Source organism: Amphiura filiformis, chromosome 18, assembly GCF_039555335.1.
Source record: "Amphiura filiformis chromosome 18, Afil_fr2py, whole genome shotgun sequence".
NCBI classification, from domain to species: Eukaryota; Metazoa; Echinodermata; class Ophiuroidea; order Amphilepidida; family Amphiuridae; genus Amphiura; species Amphiura filiformis.
The window spans coordinates 43,012,928-43,037,163 of NC_092645.1; the positions used below are offsets into that span (position 1 = coordinate 43,012,928).

General features: G+C 36.2%; 1 protein-coding gene across 1 annotated transcript in view; it reads left to right on the forward strand.

The window, feature by feature from the left end:
• Positions 1-24,236, forward strand: part of LOC140138698 (insulin-like peptide 7) — a 273,171-nt gene that overhangs the window by 99,003 nt on the left and 149,932 nt on the right. Inside the window, exon 2 of the mRNA XM_072160449.1 lies at positions 17,696-17,820. Within this exon, the coding sequence (XP_072016550.1) occupies positions 17,696-17,820 (125 nt within the window). The remainder of the gene's footprint in view (positions 1-17,695; positions 17,821-24,236) is intronic.

Sequence of the window (24,236 nt, forward strand, 5' to 3'; positions counted from 1 at the left end):
CCTTTGAGGCTACTGTCTAGGCCCCCGTATAGGAAAAAGTTGCTGTCATTGGTATTTTTGTGCACCCCAATGTGTAATAGTTCCAATGCACAAATATTTATGCATGTCTGCCTTCAGCTGAATAACCTGTTATGGGGCATCGGGGTCTTTGAGGCTACTGTCTGGGCCCCTGTACAGGAAACAATTGCTGTCATTGGTATTTTGAGCACTCCAATCTGTAATAGTTCCAATGCAAAAATATTTATGCATGCCTCTCTTCAGCTGAATAAATCAGTTATGGGACATTGGGCCCTTTGAGGCTACTGTCTGGGCCCCGTACAGAAAAAAAGTTTCCGTCATTGGTATTTTTGTGCACCACAATGTGTAATAGTACCAATGCATATAGATTCATCCATGCCTTCCTTCAGCTGAATACCCTGTTATGGGGCATCTGGCCCTTTGAGGCTACTGTCTGGGCCCCTGTACAGGAAAAAGTTGCTGTCATTGGTATTTTTGTGCAACCCAATGTGTAATAGTTCCAATGCAAAAAGATTTACGCTTGTCTTCCTTCAGCTGAATAACCTGTTATGGAGCATCGGGCCCTTTGCGGCTACTGTCTGGGCCCCCGTACAGGAAAATGTTGCTGTCATTGATATTTTTGTAAACCCCAATGGGTAATAATTCCAATGCAAAAAGATTCATCCATGTCTCTCTTCAGCTGAATAAGTCAGTTATGGGACATTGGGCCCTTTGAGGCTACTGTCTGGGCCCCCTGTACAGGAAAAAAGTTGCTGTCATTGGTATTTTGTGCACCCCAATGTGTAATAGTTCCAATGCAAAAAGATTCATCCTTGTCTCTCTTCAGCTGAATAACACCATATGGGCGGGCCCCTTTGGGGCTACTGGCTGGGCCCCCTTACAGGCCAAAGTTGCTGTCATTGCTATAGGCATGAAAAGTATCCTCCTGGGAGTGATATCCAACAAGTTTTGTCCATGTCTCTCTTGAGCTGAATAAATGCATTTTTTGACCACCTATTTTTACCCGGCTGAACGTACAGGCTGTGACCCGGCAGCAATATGGAATATTGAATCTTGGGCCTATACTAACATAATCAAACCATCAAACCTTTTGTCTCTTCTGAGCTGAATAAATTGTCTGGGCTCCTAGTCTACACAGTAGAAGCAACTATTACATGACACAGTAGAAACTCAATTAACATCTATTGTTTATTCAACTAATTGATCAACATTAGCATGTATTCTGTGTTTTTATGGAGAACTATAGTTATAGTGAAACTTTTGAAGGACAAAAAAAAAGGGTTGCCAAACCACACCATGTATAGGCCTACTCTGCTTTGTGGTAGTGCTATGTTTAATGTTATCAGCATAATGTATGATCAGGTATGATCATAACTTTATATGAAATAGAGTATAAGGAAATGTGAATAAAATTGTTTCAGCTGCACAGTGGTGTAGCCAGGACTTTTTCAAAGCAGAGAGGGGGGCCGAGGCAAATCTCATGGGGGTGGGGATTGTCACAAATGGGCTAAAGAGTACGACAAATTTATCCAAAATGGGCTAACAAATAAAAAGTACAACAAATGCATAGAAATCTAAAATATCAGATCAGCCAGCAGGCCACAGGAGGCCAAGAGGGATGTGAATAAAATTGTGTTCATCTGCTCAGTGATGTAGCCAGGACTTTTGCAGGAGGCAGGGGCAGCAAGGTACATTTCAAGATGGGGGACAAACTTGGATGAAAATGATAAAAAAATGAGCTAAAAGGTACAACAAATTTGTCCAAAATGGGCTAAAAAGTACTGTAGAAACAAATACACAAAAATCTTAAATATCAGAACGACCAGCATCCCACAGGGACAAGACATGCTCTAATTGCAATTTCAAGCCATTGATTTATATGGAAAAGATACTAAATATTATACTTCTAAGTTCTAAATGATCATCTCCTCTCATACCATTAATCACATTAAATAAAACATTTACATGTACACAAAATGTACAAAATTTACCAACCGCGAAAGACCCTGACCGCGAAAGACGGGTGACCGCTAGTAATAACCAATTTCACACTCTAATGGATATGTGCATCTATCAGGAACTACACTTTTATTATGTTATGTTATTATTTTTTTTTTTTGTAGATTTGTATGGCGCTTTCAACTACTGTGGTTATTTGCGCCAGTACTCACTCCTTTGTCAAATTGCACCTGTATATCTTCATTCAGTCACAAAACGTTGTATGGTTCACTGCATCTTAGTTATTTCCTATCTTCTTTATGCCACGTTGTATGTCTCTCGCTGTATGTGTATACTCGTACGATGAATCCGATTTTATTTCTTTGCAGACGTGGTAAAAAACCCAAAAGGTATCTCTTTAGAGCCATATCAGGCTGAGTCAGCCGAGGAAGGGCTAGAACGGGATCAAAACTTTGCACGATCCTCCGCTAGCTTGACTTCCTCGCATCCAAGCCTGTTCCCCAGAGCCCAAGTTTGTGTTACCCATCCGACACCACGTGGAGGTTTGGGTTGAGTTGCCCGCGAGCAAATACTATGCCAGCTCTGCGGGCCTTGCCGGACTTTATTATGTTATAATAGCCTTCCTAAATTTATGTGCTGAATGTTGCGGTCTACATACATCAGCGAACATCAAAAGAGAAACTAGGTTGACCTCCATTTCAAAAATGACTGGTTCCCATCTTTCATTTCAAATTTTACAGCCCTCTTTTGTCTTACTGTCACGAGCTCTTAAATTTTGAACACTTGTAATGCATACATGATACCGCCACTAATCCATGTTAAAACACCTAAGAGCCCCAGTGATATTGCTGCTCTAAAGCCCTCGTTCGTGTACATGTTCAATGGGAACTTGTATGCATCAGCAACCCGTTTTATGGTCTTTTGCAAAGACAAGGTGCATTGTGGTGATGTGGTGATAATCTTTGATTTCCAATACTTATAGATACTACATTTTTACATTCGATGCATACTCAAAAACACCTGTCACCCGACACTGGATATTAAAAATGAGAATTATTTCAAACCGATGAGAATTGGACAAAACTATGAGAATTGGAAATTTTCTCATTTCTATGAAACTTTCTCATCGAAATGAATGAGAAATACAAATTAACGTGTCAACAACATGTCACATTGTATTATCGTGTTAAATTTTCTCCTCGTTTAAAACAATGTGACAGGTTGTTGATACGTTGGTTAGTATTTCTCATTCATTTGGATGAGAAAGTTTTTAGAAATGTAAAATGTTTCAATTCTCATCGTTTTGTCCAATTCTCATCGGTTTGAAAGAATTCTAATTTTAAATGTCCACTAGTGCGAGTAAAAAGGTAGTATTTTTGTAATGATTCTGCAGATTGTTTTTAATTTTTGATAGCAATGTGAATAAGATGAGGCATTGAGATGTTGGAATATACCTAGAATCCTAAATCAAAAGAAAGTCCTTGTCCTTATGTCCTTATATCCATATGATGTTCCAGAATCAAATATTTGTTATGTACTCCAAGTCATTACTCTGTACACAGACCTACTATACAAGTACACGTGATCTCTCCATATTTCAATAATTGATATTACTCCAATTTAGTTTAAGTAAATACAGTAAATAAGCTATAAAAACAATACATTTCCGGAACGTAATGAAGTAAACGAATTGTGTCATATTTTACTTTACATTTAATCTGGTTGTTATGTTAACTAGATGTGTGGTGTATACTTCAGGACGAAATTAGCTCTCAAGTGTACTTTGAATTATGGCATAATACATGAAGTATGACATGGATAGTCATGTCATGTGTTTTAACACATTGTTGCTTATTCCATAGAGAATGTTGTTTCTAAACTTAGGATTCTGTAAACAAATCGAAATCGTATGTTTACTTAGATGTTCTCTATACTTCATAAATAGGCTAAATAGACCTATATTCACGACAGGAATCTTTTATCTTTACGCGAGTGGGATTGCAGTGCCATATTTTTTTTCCAGTTGTAACCATTTGAATAAAAACATGCAGTGTAATCATCAATACATTGATCTTAAGGGGGTACTACACCCATGTGGTAAATTTGTGACTATTTTTGCATTTTTCTCAAAAAATAATTACACACTGGTAACAAAAGTTATGTATATTATTGGAGCAAGGAATCCAATTACTACACTGAAATTTCAGTGACTCAAGACAAGCGGTTCAGTATATATGATGGGAAACGAGGTACATCCTAGCGGTACCTTATTTCTGATCATAAATAACAAACCGCTTGTCTTGGGTCACTGAAATTCCAGAAAATGCAAAAATAGACACAAATTTATCGAGGGGTGAAGTACCCCCTTAAAGGAAGTGAATAAAGGAAGCCAATAATTGCATTTATATTTCCATAGGTCTAGCGGTTCTTGAGGTTGAGGTAAGGTCGAAAATATATTTTAAAAAACCCTCGCTCAAAAAATCATGTACATGTGGCCGAAATAGACCCCTTACATGCCTTGGGGTCTCTTTCATGAAACATACAATCCACACTGCCCCTGTGGAAGATTTTGGAAATATCTTCCACAGGGGAAGTACCCCTGTATTATTGTTTTACCTATACAAATGGAGTGAGTATTTCAAATGGGAGTTACCGAATTTAAATGGAACAGCCCTATAACAGTCAGACTCTGAATTACATCAGTATAATAAAAAGAAATAGACTTTTAGTCCCGTTATTTTTGTTTTTGCCGCAATTCTTTCCTATTTTTTATCAAAGAGTCTCACAAGAGATTAGTCTGTGCATATAAAGGTCATCACAATCGATGATACAACACTAAAACGAAAGGCGTGATCATATTTCGGAAATAGAAAATTGACTTATATGATCTCACCAATCCCTAGACAATAGAACAAACTTAAAGGCCAATTTAGTGATTTGCTTATCCGGACGATCGTAAAAATCATCAAAATTTAGATTTTGATACCTTTGTCTTTGTCATAGCTGTGCTAATATAGCCTGCTTGTGGTTCAGCCGAAAGCCGTGTATTTAAGACAAAATAAGACATTTTACGCGAATCTAGTTTATATACTGACAGTATATAAATTAGCTACATCTATTTGAATACGGCTTCAACTGTGTCAATACTGCTGTTGTCTCTTTTTTGGAAACTTTTTCATTTAAAAAATACAAAATGACAATTTGAATGACTTATCCTTCACTTTTAAGCAATTTATAAAAAAATTTTTACACTTTCGCTGGGATCACTGAATGGGACTTTAAAGGAAATAAAACGATTGGATAGAGTTTTTGTAGTTACTAAGAAGGTTGCACGGATGGAGTATTTCCCTCAGGTGCTTCAAAGGATTTAAAGGGCTGTTAATTTGGGAAACACTGCAGAAAGCTAAGGCGAACTGAGAGAAAAAAATAAGTGAAATGGAAAAAAACAAGGTTAATGTGGCGCAACATTCAATTGGGGAATAACACAAAAGGTATAAACAAAGTTAAAACCCCGACGTTTTGAGAACATATTTCTTTTCTTTTCTTCTGATAAAAAATGTAGCACGCTTTAAACAAAGTCAATATAATATGTGACCTACTACCACGAAATGGGCTTAAAGTCGCAAGTTGCTCGTTTCGAGACATCCTGGCTGCTGAATTAATGTTCTTTGTTTGCCGCGCACCTGTACAAGCCAGTAGCATGTCCTTCATGAATGGGTTATTGTGCCCCCATTCACAAAGGTGACCCGCTCTGACGAAACCCGCCATAAGTCGCACTCAGCCATTTCGAGATACGGCGATTCAAAGTTGGGAAAGGGGTGAAAAACCTTGCAGATTTTGTTTTTCAGCTTTCATTATTTATTTTTTGATTTCTTAATATGTTTACTTTAACCTACCATTGAAGACAAACTATTCTTTTACGTCTAAAGCACCCATCTAGCATTTTCTGAGCCAAACCAAGGCCTTAAACATGTCATTTTACAACTTTACAGTCATTCTTCTTGCATTTGGCTTCTCTGTATGTGTCCCTTCCCCCTTCCCGTTGAAAGACCATAGAATGAGGACCACATGTCCCAGAAACATAATTTTGGTATCAAATAAAAGCTGAAGACCTATACTAAATGATGACATCAAAAAATTAGTGACTTATGTCTGGTTTTGTGGGTTAATATTGACTTGAACTGGTGCATGTGCACAAAGAAAGAATTAAAGAAGACAGGAATTTGTGAAGAAATCGCAATGGCTAAAACATGTCCCAAACCTTAATTTGAAGGTATATACGGGGATGTGCCACGGTTTGGGGGTACCATTTCAGCAATTTTGATATATCGATGAGTGGGTTTTCAATGTAGACTAAGGCGCATTTTGGCAAAATTGCCCCTAAAAGTGCCTAATTAGGGCAAATTTGGGTGCTTTTGTGATGTTTTTTTTTGTGAAAAGTTGGTATACTGCGTGGCACATCCCCGGAAAAAAGCATAAAGTGAGAACGAATGAAGAAACAATTGATAGACTTTGCAACTTGAAACAAATGAGCAGGGAATTATTCCCATATCGCTGACCAAAAAGGTACGAGAGACTAAACTCCATTATCCTCTATTATGACTATTTATGTAGCACGCAGACAAAATACTCCTAGCGTTATTGAAGCATGTACGTACGACAGACTGTAAGATATTTATGTTACAAATTGGACAAATAGCTTCAAGGATAAAAGGAATTTCTAAATAGAAAATGTGATAATTTATGCGATCCAAAACAGAACGCGGAAGTATATATTTACATTGTGATAATGATAGCTGAATGCCATGCACATCCATGCAGCTAGTTTATCATTACACCACAAGGGAATGAGTTGAAGTAACAAGTTCGGCATTAGAAGAAAAGTGGTTGCTGTTTGTTTTATTTCGTTTCAGAAAGATTTGGAGTGACCTGTTTTTTGTTGTTGGGTTTTTTGTTTGTTTGTTTATTTGTTTTGTTTGTTTTGACATGTGTTGTTATCTGAGGAGGTCATTATTTCTATACTACCGTAAAAACTCGATAGTTAGCATATATTATGTGCTTACTATCGAGCGCTTTTGAAAACATGAAATTGTACCAAAGTCCGGAGCTTTACCAACTGAGCGAATGTTCCGTAAGAAGAGATCAATAATACCTTTTAAATATGTTCCCTTATCGATCAATAGTCTAATGATCTTTTCTCAAACCTAATATAAATGAGACAAGAGGATACCTTGAATATGTAAACGACTGAAACGATAAAGAAAGGTACACTCTCAGAACATTGGTTAAAATTTGTAACCAACTTGGTTAACAGTTGGTTAAGCTTACCGGTTGGGGTGGTAGCTGTCGTCGATAAAGCATCGTAAGTCTTGCTCACAGTCTGGCCTCGCACATACTTAAAATAAGTGTTATACCCGATATAATGATGTACTTTATATAATACTTTCCTACCTTCAAATGTCTCCAACAGATCTTGAAGACCCCCAATCCACAGATTTGCAGCAAGCCACTCATCGGCCATCTTGTTTTCTGAAATGCATTTTTGCCCAACACAATGACCAATCACAGTTCGCAAAGGAACACCATGTGACCATGGTTGGGCAAAACCATACTTTTCCCAACTTTATTGGCGGGAAAAGGATGTTCTTTACCAATTGGTAATTTTGAACTCTGAATTCACCCAACCTGTGTAAATACCATATTGACATGTATTAAACTGTATTTTGCCCAACTTCAAGAATCTTAACCATTGTTGGGCATTTTTTAACCAACTGTTTTCTGCCCATTCATTTTTTATCCAATGTTCTGTGAGTGTAAACTAACTTGGAGAAATAAGTAAAACACAAACGGTAAGCAGAGAGGACATGCAACTACAAATGTAGGCACAGAAGGATCGAGGTAAAGTTGGATAGCCAAAATTTAAGAGTGTAACACCTGCAAAAACAACGGGGACCATAAAGATCAGGGATAGTAAATGTGCACTAAACAAGTGATGAAACTCAATGTACATAAAAGCGGACAAACTTAGTCAAACAAGAAATGCGGGCATTAAAGTAGGTAAAGCTCGAAGACCAAAAAAAGTTCCGAAAATACTGTGCAAAAACTAAACGACATGACTAAACAAGAACTTCTTAAAAGTAAACCATACAAAGTACAAACATAAACAATATATAAACCCTTGATTTATAAACCACTGTGTGCAACCAAATTCACCTAATGTAACGGGGACGTATTAAAGGCCCATTCAGTGATTTGCTCATTCGGACGATCGTAAAAATCATCCAAGTCAGATTTTTGTACCTTTGTCATTGTTATAGATGTGCTAACATAGCCTGTGAGTGGCTCAGCCGAAAGCCGTGTATTTAAGACAAAATAAGACATTTTACACGAATTTGTAATTTAGATACTGACAGTATCTAAATTAGCTACATGTATTTGAATGGGGCTTCAACTTCGTCAGTACGGATGTTTTCTGCGTTTTTTGCCAAATTTGTCATTTCAAAAATACCAAATGACAATTTGAATGACTTATCCTTCAGTTTTAAGCAATTTATAATCAATTGTTTTACACTTGCACTGGGATCACTGAATGGGTCTTTAACAACATTAGGTTGGATACTCTTCTGTAATTCGTGCAATTCCTGTATATTGGAAAGGGTAAGATATCCACTCTATGGTTTGGTCTGTAAAATATAAATCAAAATATATTTCAGTCGTAATATTTTCTGATAGAAAAATTGCAAGTTGTCTAGCAGTGTAAAATCTCTATTTTCATAAGGAATCAGTTAAAACTATGGGGGAATGAAGAACCTGATACGAGTCTGTTTTACCAGGGAAGTGAGCTCACTTTCCTGAATTAACCACACCACAAGGGTTCTGCTGAGGTGAGGCACATACTGTTACCGACAGGGACGAACAATTGTGCCATATTAGAACTATCACGCAACTGGCAAAGTAGAACAATAAGGCATTATTTATGGGAAGGAGGATTTTAGAAGATACCTTATTTATAATAGAGAAGCATTAAATTTTCATAGATTTTGTCTCTTTTGTAACAACGTAATAGTGTTGTTACAGATTCGTAAGGTGAAAATGACTGTTTTCGTATTGTGTTAAATATCTTGGTTATCATTTTTGCTTCAAGGAACTCAAGTACTGGATTTATATGTGGCTTGGCAGTATGTGGGGTCTTTAGGTGTTTCTAGTAAAAGTCAAGTAACTTTTTACTTAACGCCCATCTCCTCAGCCATATTAATAGGTGTAACGAAACAGCCTGGAGGCAGCCTAACTTACAAGGCCTCGTTGTATTAGCTATACTTCATGTACCATTTCCTCCATGTACCATGAGTATCAAAGTGTCATAAAATTAGATATGGCACGATTTATGGTTAAAGTATAAGACAAGGTTTTAATTCCTTACCCTCACTGCGCCACCTATTGGATAAGAAATGACGAGTAAGAAAAATTGGTAAGGATTTATTTTGTTAACTCGAACGTTTTATTTCCTTACCACGAACAAATGCCTGACTGACGCCATTATCGATATCTTTGTCTTTACTCTTTGTTAGAAACTTAAAACTTTGAAAGCAGACTTTCCGGTTTTCATTTCAGTTTGTTATATAATCGTGTGACCGCAGAATCAATTGGTTTGAAGTTACAAAATAAGTGTCTAAATTTTGCAATGCAATATTCACGAGCAGAGAAATCGAACAAGTCAATCTGCATTTGAAAGCGTTGTGTATATGTTCGAATAATCATTATGTTCCTGTGAAAAAATATAGACCATCTAATTTATATGCATGTCGCATACGGGATAATCGATTGAAGCTATATGATTTCGGATATAAAGGCTAGTTGACTTTTATTCAAGTTATTTAATGCCCGAAAAAAATGAGATGGAGAGCGAGATATTTGACATATTTTATGACATACATGTATGACCTATTCGAAGTTATAACTCCTCAAAGAATCGAAGAACACTTTGACAATTGACTTTTTATGAAATAATTTTAGATACATTATTACGTGATAGGACCATTTTTGAATTTTGCCTTAATATGACCTTCGACCACTTGTTGGAGGCAAAGGCACATAGAAAAATGGAACGTATTCTAGTTTTATTATTTAAAGCGTCAGGATGCAAAACATATTGGTTCCACTAATGTAGCAATATAATTCCCCAAACACACAGCGCAATGTACTAACTGTTAAAGTTGACTCAACATTATGTTTTGGCTCTCAATAATTAAAACTGATTTCATGTGTTATTCATTTATCGCCAACAGTGAAATTTAAATAAGTTGCCTCCTTTCACAATTTGATTTTTCCCTAAACGAGCCCACTCTACTTAGTTTTAATTATTTATAGCTTATATATTACGGCCTGATAACGTTTTGTGTATTTATTCCTTCATGTATGAGCCAATCCGAAGGGGGAAATGCATCGTGTTCACACGTGAGGCATACACTAGGAGAAAATGCACAGGATCTGAACCTAATAGGTCCGTATGTACAAAAGTTCAAAATAATACAAAATAACTTAACAAATGTAAAGGAAAATGTCCTATCTCCTGGAACTAAATTCCACTTAGACCAGGTCTAACTTTGGACATGGTCTAAATATTTTGTACATACGGACCTTAAGGTTCAGGCAGAAGTTTCACCCGTGCGGACGCATTCAGAGGCCAGAGGTTGGACATTCCCAGGGAAACTTGCAGGTTTGACCCACCGGAAACCCCAAGATATTTAATGGGTTTAGTTGAACTTCCAAGCGCACTCAGCAGTCCTGTAGCATAGATAATAATTATAAAGTCTACACAACAATCACAAGTGAATCACTTAATACTATGATCACCTCGTAATAGGCAAGGATTATTCGGTTTTTGTCCAAAAAAGTCCAAACTTACGCTCACGTAAATGCACAAATTCGCAATACGCAAAGCGCATTCATGCCATTCAAGCGTGTGTACGCCATTCTATATAAATCCACGATGTAATGAGTCCCGCCTATTACTAGCTGATCGCTGATCAGAGTATAGAGGGTGGCGCGTTTCTGCTGGCAAAACCTTCGTGTGAACACAACTCATAGCGACTTAGATTTCATTTCTAAATTTAGAGGTTAAAATCTGTGAAGTTTCATGCCCATGTGAACTTGGCTATAGATCAAGACAAACTAAAATAAATCGATCCCTAGGGTGAAGTTAAAGAAAGCCGCCAGAGCAGTAAATGTATTTAATTTAATTAACATCGCTCGCCTGAAACCTTAAGGCATGCAACATGTAAGCAGTACTTTTAACCCCTTGTATTGAAGTCAAGAAGGATTTTTAGATACTGATTAAAAGTTGAAGATTCATTCGATAAAAACCAGGAACATTGGTGCAACTAAATAATGCCCGAATTGAATTATAATAAGGATTCAGTTCAAAATCGCGCCGACTAACTTGTCGGCGTGCCTGAAACCCGAGAAACTGACCCAAGACGATGCTGAGAAATAGAATACTATTGCAAAATGCAATAACAAAATGTGTTTCTGCCGATATAAAGCTTCTTTGGCCCAACTCATGCATCATTTTCACGCAACCGGATTTTAACCCTTGAAAACCCTAACAAATCAGTGTCCTTGGAAGCGATGATAATATGATAGATATACATTCTTTGTCGGATTATATCAACTGATCCACGATTTTCTCACCACAGTGCTTAAACTCAAATAAGTACTACAATAAAAGATTTCGGTCAATGAATGACAAACCACAGAGCAAGACAGTGGCAAAATGTTGCGAGGTCGATACCAATAATCACTGACACTACGTGTTGATGATGTAAGACGCAGGAAAGCAATCGAGGTTGTGCGTGAAATTATTAATTGGCTCCAAACAAAGGATTTGAACCGATGTCCTTCACCGTAATCATGGCCAGTACAGTCCATTCAATCAGATGTTGTCATCAACCTATTTGATCGTGGTGCATTTGGTATGTGTGTGAGACGAACTGTCGCGGTAGATTGTAGTCATGCTTTTGTTGAATGTATTTGAGTAGTCCGCCATATTTACGGTATGATACGTCATATGCGCAACCTCTATTGAAATGAGACGACGTTGACTTACTTGGCGAGATTCTAAACTGAAGACTTGAGCACAAGAAGACCGTAAGTCCACTTGCCCCCCCCCCCCGACATGTATACACTACAGTTACGTATAGTTTCTTGGGGTTTTATAATGTTTAATACATGTTCCAGGGTGAAAAAATCATGAAAGGTTGTGAAAGATTTGTGTTAACCCCTGAACATGTATAAAACATTACCAAACTATACGAAACTATACGCAACTTGAGTGTATACATGTTGAGGGGCCAAGTGAACTTACGGTCTTCTTGCGCTCAGGTCCTCAACTGAATCCTAAATGACAGGAAATCACTTTGATCATTAAGTAGAAACTTCGTCCTTGTCCTAAAGCCTCCAGCATACTTTCCTGCCGCTTGCCGCTGCGGCAAGCGGCAGGGCGTTTCAACCAATGACAAGCCTTGATTGTGTCCGTTTGTCTGCAATACGCGTGCGCCACGCCGCTCAGCGGCAAGCGGCAGGGTAGTATGAAACCAGCATAAGAAAGTTGTTCTTACCTAAACAGCAACAATTGTGAACAAAGTGGACAGTGAATATTTGAAATGAAGAATTATCACTGTTCTTCCCTAAATAGCAATATTTTGACAGTGAACATCCAAATTTGAAGTGTAAGGACTTTTAACATTTCAAACCATGTCAGTTATTTCGCTAAATGCATTTTGTGACGTTGTCCATCACTCGCCTCCAGAATTAAGAAAGTTGTTCTGACCTAAATAGCAACTATTGTGAACAAAGTGGACAGTGAAGGTTTGAAATTAACACTTGAAATATAATAGGTATGATTATAAGTCACTGTTCTTCCCTAAATAGCAACATTTTGACAGTGAATATCTGTGTTCCAAAATTTAAAGGGTAAGGACTTTTAACCCCCTGAGCACTACCTGCCGATCTAACATTGCCTCTAATTGGTCAATTACATGATATCTTCACTTTAATCACCAATCATAATAAAGCTTTGCAAATAATTCACCGCAATGACAATGTTGCTAATTGGTCCAATTGATAATGAAAACTTCTTTTTGGCCAATCGGCGGCAGTTCTCACGGGGTTAACATTTCCAACCATGTCACTTATCTCGCTAAATGCATTTTGTGAAGTTGTCCATCACTCGCCTCCAGACTTATGAATGGCTGTAACGTAATGTATTTTAAGGGATGGGTTCATTAAAGTAGCGTTCTCCGAAAAGTTTTTCGATAAATTCATTAATTTCTCAAAAAGTAAAAATCTCAGTTTAATAAATAACGGTTAAAATGAAAGCCATTATTGGGGGCCTAATTATCGTATCATTATAATAGGTCTGGCAACAATGCAAGCATTTGTTTCGGTGTCCCAAATTCATAGTAAAATATGCTGACGCTATTTTTTACAAATCGCCTGGAATTGCATATTTAGGTTTTAGCGATTGCTGAAAAAAGACGGGTATATTTCTGAAAAGCGTTTCCGCTTGGAATGTAGATGCCTATTGTGGAGCTTAATGTCCGTGATTTTAATTTATAAGCTCTTTCATTGACAATTTGCAACGTCTTTTTGCACACCATGCGGGTCGCCTGCTTGAATCCCGATATTTTAAAATTATGTGTTTTTTTAACCAAACAACCAGCAAAAAGAGTTCTCTAAACTGTCCTCTAACCGCAGATAACATTAGATCGACTGTGCTATCGGTAGAATTTAAACTAGAATCAAAAGTGTTCGCCAAAGTCATGTAAATATGGACTATCGCGGAATATGGCGTTTTAGTAAAAAGTTGCATTTTTGCCAGTGATTATTCTGTTCTTGCTATGAAGAACATTATGAACTTACCTCAAACGTAGAACATAGTTGGCAAATATATTCCGGTTCGACTATGACTTATTCCAGATCCTTGATCTTTGCTATTGGCAAACTTATGAGCATATTTGTATTTTGTAAAATGGCGAAAATATTGCAAAACTGTCTACTCCACCAGCCATACTTTAACATCTAGTTACAACGTGTCATGCTGTCCTTTCCGATTTTGACAGAATGCCGTAAGCGTATTGGAATTCATATTCTGTCCTATTGATTTGAAACAATTGATTCGAACCAACGTCCTTGATTCTACTGTAATGTGTTCAGAAGTTTATGGATCTTGATCAATTGTGCAACAGCTGTGCTCAGTCTGTCGTATAATAAGCGTCTCTTTGTTATTTACATTAGATAAATGATTGGGAAATAAAGAGAGTTTATTATCGTGAGTTCTATATATGTTTTTGGTTTAGTTTATCACTATGCACAGCTCCAAGATATAATATATAGTGCGTTTTATTTTTTTAATTCATCCCATTATTTTGGCTTCAAATGGACATAAAACCATTTTTTACAGTTATTACTGATATTATTTCTTGACTTTTGGTAAACCGAAATAATAAACTATAAAACCATTAACTTATGGAATATATTTCCTATAAGGCGCGTGAAAGTCGATTCCGAGTTTATCGTCCCCCGCCCGCGTCACTTTTTGGAAAACAAAAAATACCCGTGTCAAATTTTCAAAATGCCAAAATAATTCATTATTTCCAAAGTATCAGTGTTTTCACCAGTTTTGGCAATTGAAAACATATATTTTTGTTTGTAAAACATATATTCATAACTTGGAAGCAAAACCAGGCTCTTTTCTAACTTTCCTAGTCCTTACCCATATAAAAACATGTTTATAAATCACATGTATGAGTTTGGCTTTAAATCAACACGCATTTTATAGGTCAACAATGAAATCTGATGAAATAGTGAAAAATGAAAAAGTCACCTCACCTGGAAAAAAGGACGATAAACTCGGAATTGACTTTCATGGGCCTAATCTATACTGTCATGTTGGTGCAAAGTAGAGCATTTGAGATTGTTCATCAGGTGGTAAAAGTTGTTCCTGAGAGCATCTTAAGTCCCGCTGCCTTCAAATTTCAAGCCGTAACAGTATCAGAAATGTTGAATGATACCAGGCAGCTGTTAATTGCCTAACCCACCCCTCCCCATAAACCCCGGGCCATAAACACAACACATGCATGCCCCTCACATCCACACACCTCGCTCTGCTTTCACTTTGCAATGGAGCTTATAACTCCCCATTAAGAACTCAGGAAATCATTTTGTATTCTTACATGTCAAAACTAAGCATAAGCCTGTCATTATCTTGCTATTCGGGGAGCACTTCAATTATATGAGATCTACTAATGACGCCTACTAATTTCAAAAGACTATTCGGCAACATAATCAGTGATAAATATAATAAAAGTTGTAAATGAAACAATAAAAGCGTCTGAATCAGGATGACGATAGATCCAATGGGAAACAAGTGTGGGTGTGTGTGTGTGGGGGGGGGGGTGGTGAATGACAAACCATGTGATCTGGGTGATAGCGAAAGGGGGGGTCTTAATTCAGTGATCCCAGCGAAAGTATAAAATGGTAAAACAAATTTAAATTGTATATAAAATGCCTAAAAGTGAAGGATAAATCATTAAAATTGTCATTAGATATTTTAAAACGTTTTGGCAAGAACCGAGGAAAGCAGCAGTATTGATAAAGTTTAAGCCCCGTTCAAATGCTGAGCCCTGTCCTATATTTTGTTAATCTTTTAAATCAGTTATCTCCTCTTGGGATTGTTCTTCATTGCCAATGCCATGATTGCTTTTTATAGTCTGGTACAACAGTACTGTTATAATAGGTTTGACATATTTTGGATTTTAGTATATTTTGATGTTTTTCATAGTGCAATAGTATTTTGGTCAAATGAATATTTGCGTGCAATATGATGCTTTTCTGATCTAATACTTTTTTTCCCTATAGATGCAATTTTTGATGTATTTTAAAGTGTTTAATATTTTAAATATTTATATGTATGTTCAAATAAGTAATTTTACATGTAATTTGGCCGTTTGGCCACGATATGTGAAAAATAAAATACCGAATATAATAATAATATCTGATTTCTTTACATACTATGTACAGAAATTACAGATTCATGTAAAATAACTTATTTTGTCTTTAATACAGGGCTTAATGTTTGCACATCGAAACTAACAAAGGTGCTGGGCAAGGTGCTAAAATCTAAATTTTGCTGATTCATGGATTTCTACATTCTCCGGATGAAATTACTGAACAGGCTTTTTACAGCCCTACATAGGCCTACTACGCATCAGTCACCTTCGCCATCCTAGAAAATAACGCCACTGAGCTATTATGGAAGTCCCCCCGACAAGACAAATTTCAATACCATTTTAAGCTCGAGGTACTTGCCCACTGAAGCATGATTAATAGCTGCTAGTATTGCATAATATTGTAAAGCGTTTTCTATCGGAAAAAATATAGTCTGGTCAGTACTAAAAGCGCAGAGTGATTTAAAAATATTACTATAGTCTGGTCAGTACTAAAAGCGCAGAGTGATTTTATTTATTGCATTTTTAATTAAAAGAACCACTTTTTAGGTAAGTTACACAGCTGAACTTGTGATAGTATTGAGATACAACAATATCATGGTATAAACAAGAATATGTTCCTTTGGTAAAAATTTCTATTGTCTCTACCCTTAAACTCTAATGAGGTGAAGCATAAGCTTAACAGCCGTTTTGACAGTTGCTTTACCTATACTAAGAAAAGCAAAAAATCTTTCTTTTCTTCCTAATAAATTATACGAGCTGTACGAGCTGCATGTACATGAATCTCAATGTATTATCACACGGGCTTAACAATGCACATGGAACTGCAACTTACTAACAATCTGGGTTTTTCTTGAACATTTAACAATCACAAAACCTGTTGAGCTAAAATACTTTTCTTATACTGTTACTGCAGATTCCTGAGTTTAAACTGAGTAACCACTTAAAGTTGTCCTAATTGATTGAAATATCCAGGGAATGTATTATTAAAGCTGTAATTGTGTTTATAACTGACTTTGTGTGCTGCACTCTATTATATTATAACATTGTTATAACGTATAACTCACATTTCGTTTAAGCTTGACAGGCGCGAATCGGTCATATTTTTAATACAATTTATTAGATCTTATTTAAGAACTAGGAATTTGATTTTTGCTAATTTTTTCTTCTATTTTAGAAGAATACTTGAATAGAATAACTTATCTTTTGTTATACCAGCTTTACAAACTGTGCTTAATCATGGATGCTAGCAAACAATATACTCTGTTGTTGGGAAAATAGACTTTTTTTAAAAGTCTATTTTAAAAGGCTAGAGGTCATCATAGGTCAGCCTAAACATTAAAAAAATAAGGCGCAGTGATTTAAAGTGCGCTACGCACAGGCACAACCCTAGACGTTGATCCACAAGCCTCAGCACACTTTACATGTTGTCGCTGACCACTACGGCCCCACATCATTACATAAACAAACACCGTAGACATTCCACAAATAACCATCGCAACCAGGATCAGCTCCCCGAGTTTCGTACGGGTTACAACGAGACAATTAGCAGTAAGTTCCTTGTCCAGGGGAATTTCAAGCTAACTCAATTTTTCCACGAGAGCATACTAGGCACCGCCAGGGTTCGAACCCGCAACCTCTCGCACCATAGTCGAACGCCTTATCATACATTACATTAACTTAAACATACATTACCTTATTTTCTATTCCAGGACAAGGGCTGATTGGCAAAGACTATGGGTAACAGAATCACATCAAAAATGCAATGAAGATCTTATACCACTCTGGAAAATAGCTTGTACATACGACATAAGGAAAATAACTAAAAGATCACCAGGTGAGTGTTTTGTCTGTCTGTCTGTCGGTCGGTCGGTCGGTCTGTCTGTCTGTCTGTCTGTCTGTCTGTCTGTCTGTCTGTATGTATGTATGTCTGTCTGTCTGTGGGTATGTCGGTATGTGTTTGTTCCTCTTCTCTATTTCTCCCTTCCTCACATATTTCTTTCAATTTGCTTGTACTATATATGTATTAATATTAAATATACATATTAATACTAAAAAATCATGTGTAGAATTCGCTTCTACAAATTTCATATTAATCCCCTTTACCTTAAAGATCTTCTTATTTTTTTTTTCATTTTTCTTTTGTCAAACTTGATTTCATTTAATTGAATCCTGAATTAGGGTGTAGAATATTCAAACTGTATCAAAGTGATTGGAACCGACAACAGAACTTTTTATCACTATGTCGTGTATCAGTTTAGGCTCAATGTTTTTTTTAAATATACGAGGGTCATTTTTTACCTCCATCTACCTCCATCGTCATATCTCTCCTTTCGTACGTGCCAGAAAATTGAAATTACCCATGGTTACACTCTTAACCATTGGCTACAAAATAAAAGTTGTTTGGTTAAAATGTGATTTTTGGTTGTTAAGATGTATTAGTTAATATGAATACAGATTTGGTGCGTCGGAAACTGTCTGAAAGGAAAGGCTAATTTGGATTTAAAAGGTTGCCAACATCCAATGTGGAAATCATTACAGATTTATTTCTGAAAATGATTAAATTGCTTTATTTTTGTTCAAATTATTTAATCAATCTCTAATGCCTGCAGACAATACAGTTTTACTGGATATCATGTCTTTTGCACAACAAAACCGATACAAGTTCAGAATAGCCTTCACATTGACCCTTTTCCATAGGTTGTTGACTTAGATCGGGGGAGTCGTATTAATTGGTTCATAAGTTCATGTGGGAGCACGTGTGCCCGAGAGGATAAGGCGCCCGACTCATAATCCATAGGTTGCGAGTTCGAGCCCCGCTCGTGCCAAGTTGTTGTATCCTTGGGCAAGGTAATTTATCCTCATTGCCTACTGGGGGTGGGATGGGGTTGGGTTGGATTGGATGTTTGTATAGTTGTTTGTTTCAATGTTGCAATATTGGCGCTGATTAAGCTGCTGCCTGCGAATTGGATTGTGTCTGTTTAGGTGTGTTTAATGTACAATTCTAGCAATTTGACCTGCGGGTCACCATTAGAGTTTGAAATAAAACCTTCCTTTTTTTAAAGTTAAAATCAAATAAGTCGTATGCACAGTTTTTTTGTTTTGTGTAAGTATATACAAGGTTATTAACAAACTTTTCATCTTATTTCCCTGTCAAGATGCATCCATTGCTTAAAATAAGGACGTAACTACGATACATTTGTGTGTCTGTTGAACCCTTCGATGTTTTCATCTTATATAAAACATGTTTTATTTTGGCTCAATGTTTTGAAGTCACATATCTTGGTTCCAGTCATTTTGATATAGTTCGTAGTAACAATGTCGTTTGACTCCTTCAGGTATATACCATTAAATACCATTATCAATATAATATTTCAAATGAATGTATAACGCTGTGAGTATTGGAACTAAAAATCTTATAAAAACAATTTAATTGATGCTTAGATACGATATTGATACAGAGGTAACTTCCTAATAGATCATAACATAGGTGTAATTGGTTCACTGTCTAAAGGCGTTTTTTGTTATATTTCAAGTTAAACATTTTACCGCTGGTATTTATTTGAGACATAACTTTGGACAATTGATTATCTTATCAAAACTGGGATCAATTTACTTCATACTTAGTGATATGGATATTTACTCAATAATGTAATTGTGTTTTTACTCAGAACATGATATTAACTTCTTAAACGAAAACAAAACAAAACGTCGATCAAAAAGGATTTCTTATTCACAAATTGTGTTTCAGTATTGTATTTATATGAGGTTTGTGAAAAATTGGCATTTTACATCCAAACAAACATGTAAATATTCAATCATAAAACTCGTATCTTTGTGGAATTTTAATCCTTGTACACTCCCATTTTCCAACTCGCACTGAAAGTTCTATCACAGTTTCTTAGTCGAGAAGAAAGAATATAGAAAAAATGAAAAATCACGACGAGCATACACTTTGACTGGTCATGGATTTTGTATTGTATAATAGGCGACGATTATTCAGTTTTTGTTACTGCGCGCGTCAATAAAGTCCCAACTCACGCTCGCGTAAATTTACATAATCGTTCGTCAGGCATGCATTACACAACTAGCGTAAGTGCTGCGCCCAACTAGATGCACGCCATTCTAAAGTATGCACAAAAAGTAACTCAGCTGTTATAAATACGCCTATAGATTCAGAACTAATAATTGTTTTCACAATATTTCAAGATAGAGAGAAGCGTGATTTATTTACACGCGTTTTGATACCCCATTCGTCAAATGTCGTTCAATATTAACAACACAGTAGTGCTTTTACAAGAAAATACCCGTTGCAGTTTACAGCGATCAATGGTTATAATGCCAGCACTGTAAACACGTAAAGCCCGCCATTATCTTCACGCTTACTTCTAATCAATACAAATAACTGCAACTTTTAAATTGGGGTATTTTTTTTTCAAAACACTGCTGTATTGTCAATATTTAACAAAATTGGACAAATGGGGTATCAAAATGCGCGTAAATAAATCATCCTTCTTCTTATGTTGAAATATTGTGAAAACAATTATTAGTTCTGAATCTATAGGCGTATTTATAACAGCTGAGTTACTTTTTGTGCAGACTTTATATCAATATACGGATGTTATGAGTCTTACTTTTTTCGCCTATTATAAGCAAAACAAACTTTTTGAAAGTTGACAGAAAGTATCACAGCAATATTTCATTTTACCAAGACATCTAAAGTCATCCTATTTCCTTTTATCAAAAACTAAAAATGCCATACACAACATCTCCCAAATATTAAACAGTAATTGTATTCACTATTCATTGAAGAGTTCGCAATTATTCATTTTTCTTAGACGGTCCTTGGACACATGACGCCTAACATCCCTAAACGAACAAAAAGTTTAAAATATTGCATTTCTCACAAGGAAATCGGGAAGTAATGCCTGTACTACTTTACGATATCAAAAGCACTAAGAATATTTTCTTTTTACAATTTATATATGTCGTTTTCGAAACAATCACGGGTAAGTATGTTGCATTGAAGACGGTACTTGGACACATGACGCCTAACATCACTAAAAAAATTGTATTTCTCACAAGGCAATCGGAAAGTAATGCCTTCAATACATATACGAAATCAAACCAATATGAACATTTTCCTGTTACAATTTATAGATGATCGTTTTCGTAAACATCACGGGTATGTAATGTTTTGACAATCCCAAACGAAGTCAGTTCAATACAGTTTAAGGATAGTGGCGAGAAAAGTATATTTCATTCCCTAAAATTTAATCTTGACTTTAATTTAATCAATATTTTAAATGATGTTATGCTACAATATGTTGTTGGTAAATCAATGAAAATCAATGGATTTGAACGTTAAAATATTCTAATGGCGCTGGCTCCCGTAGTATTCCTCATTCAAACCAATTCAACCCACGACCTCGGAGTTACTTGAATGACTTTGGCGGGCTGTTTTGAAACAGTCATGGTTGCACATGCTGGTACTTCTTTTGAAAATCTTAAACAAGGTATAGAAGTCGCTGATAGGATATTCAGCTAATAGAACACGGATAACTCTATTGGATTAAAATTTGGTATACTTATGATTAATATTTTCATTTGAATTGAAGAGTTGAAAAATGAGAATAAAGGTATTGTTTTTTGACGCTGTCGTACATCTATCGTCTCATATTACGTGTACGACATAATTATTTTAAGTAGAACAACGATTCTGTTTTATGCCAAAAATAATGATGAATATGATATGCACGACAGCTGAAAAAACAATACCTTTATTGTCTAAGTATCAGTTACTAAAATTAGGAACTCAACTTTCCTGCTTAAATAATGCATGTTTTGGCAGGCCTTTTGAAAAACCTACATCACATGTAAAACAAAACACATCTGCTACGTTACAGATACGTTGCACGTACTTGGAAGGGGGATTACAATTTTGCGGCATTGTATTCATTTTAGCTGATCATATCATATATCTAGAAAACGTAAGTTACGTAACAGGCCACATGAAGATAATGTTGAATATTTACCCCCCCAAAAAAAAATAGAGCATGTCCAAACAAAATATTGCACTCCTGGCAAGGAGTGAATAATTAAGAAACAATATCATACATGTAGTATAAAATGGAAAAACGAAACAGATCATGAGTTGAAAGAGATTATGTTATATATAAATGTGCATTAGTGCCAGAAGTGGGTAAGTGCAATAGCTACCATGTGAACATTTGGCAATTTCCACACAGTATTGTACTCACCAACACATGGCAGCTAAACATGGCAGCTATTGCACTTACCCACTTCCGGCACTGAGCCTCGAGACTTAACAAAACACGGGGAGTCAACCAACATATTACGACCTGATAAACTTTTGTTGACGTCAAAAATTACATAAAATGTAAAATAAAAAAAGTAGGACACATTTTTATCTTTCTATCTTTTTAGATTTTAATATACTATGTAAAGTGAGAAATAACAAGTAAAAACCTTTGTGTGTGTGTTTTCAATAATTGTTCCCAGTCTTATTTTATTAACAGATAGGGCCTACTTTTTGTTCCTATTATTTCTTCTGGTCAATTTTGGTAATGGCATTTTGTATGTGTATCTCATAGTGGGACACATTAATTATACACAAGGCTTTTACGGCGTATTTAAGCACTGTCACCTTCATATTTTATGTATATTCCAACAAACTAAAAAGTGATAAGTTCGATATAAAGTCAATCAAGACAAGATCATGTTAAATAATGCATGGATGTGAAAGGGCATTTAGTGTACGCTGACGTATCACCACCAAAGGACACAACCTACATGTTTGTTATATTGTAGATAATGGACAAAAACTTCTATTGTATTCCCTAACAGATAAGTAATTTTAGCCACGGTAAGTCGTATCTAAATCCTTTTGTCTGGACACGATTGGCACATATCTTAAAAGAGTTAGGACGGGGTGTTTGAAATTGGAATTTTTCGGATGTTATTATGTATATCTATCAACTGTCAGAAGCCATCGAAAGTTAAAACAATGATGTTCAGAAATGAATATATTTCGGATTTATATAGCGCCTTTTTCCAGCTAGATATTGAAGGATTCAAAGCGCTGTAATTTCGCTGCCATGGTGAATCATCACAATCAGATCGCATCACCTAGGCCAGTTGCAGCCGAACTTGGCGCAGACCTATCCGCACTTAGATTGTAACATCCACCAATTATCTGTGCAGCTCCCCAAATTCCATTGGGTGAAGGAAGTTTTTGATAACCAAACAAGTAATCACCGATTTTTTGAAAGCAGGAGGAAACCGGAGATCCCGGAGAAACCCTGCAAGAGCGAGCATGGAATCGGGATAAACCAAATGCACATACAGTCCTTGGGCACGACCGGGGCTTGAACCCGGGACCTCAGTGGTGCAAGGCGAGGGAACCACCGCTGCGCCAACTCGCTCTCCTCACTCACAAAACAAAATGCCATTTTGACACTAAAATTCAGAAAAATGGTTCAAAAGTGTAAATATTGACGCAAAGTATTAGGATAATTTTGTTAGAAACCTACATACAGGCGTCAACATCGATGGAATGATTGTATGAAACATCCCCCTTATCAAAATATTTTTAAAAATTTCGAAAGGTAATTTTGACAATAGTGCGAACAAGACAGTTTTCTAACATGTATAAACGTACAAATTTCTGCTTTCTGGTGATCCGTGAACTGTAGCTGATAAATATCATAACAAGGTTTAACTTACCTACCCCGCAAATTGTCGCTGCGATATCTTGCAAAGCAGTGCGTGTGTTTCGTCACTTAGGAGACATATAGCTTTATGTAACGTTTCAAGCAAAATCAGTCGGACCTCGGAAATATTCATTTTGAGATATAACCAAACAAAAGGAAATTTCCTGTTGTTTTGGATACTCTTTAATTTCTCATATTTTTGGAACTGGTTGTTAAATTTCAATGGGGTTTTCTGCAAAATGCAGGTTTGTAAAATTATTATTTGCTTTTACTATTCTATAAGAAACTGAAAATTTAATATTTCTGAGTTCCGACTGATTTTGCTTGATCGCATCACAATTATTGACGGTTTAACATTTGTTGGTTGCTTGAATGGACAATTTCAAACGTATCCAAAATCTGACCATGAACGGATGAGACTACAAACTTGTTCAATACAACATAACACGTCCTTCGGGCGTCTTGGATGTGATCAAAGTTACATCGCGTGTCATAATGTAATTACTACTAATAATATATC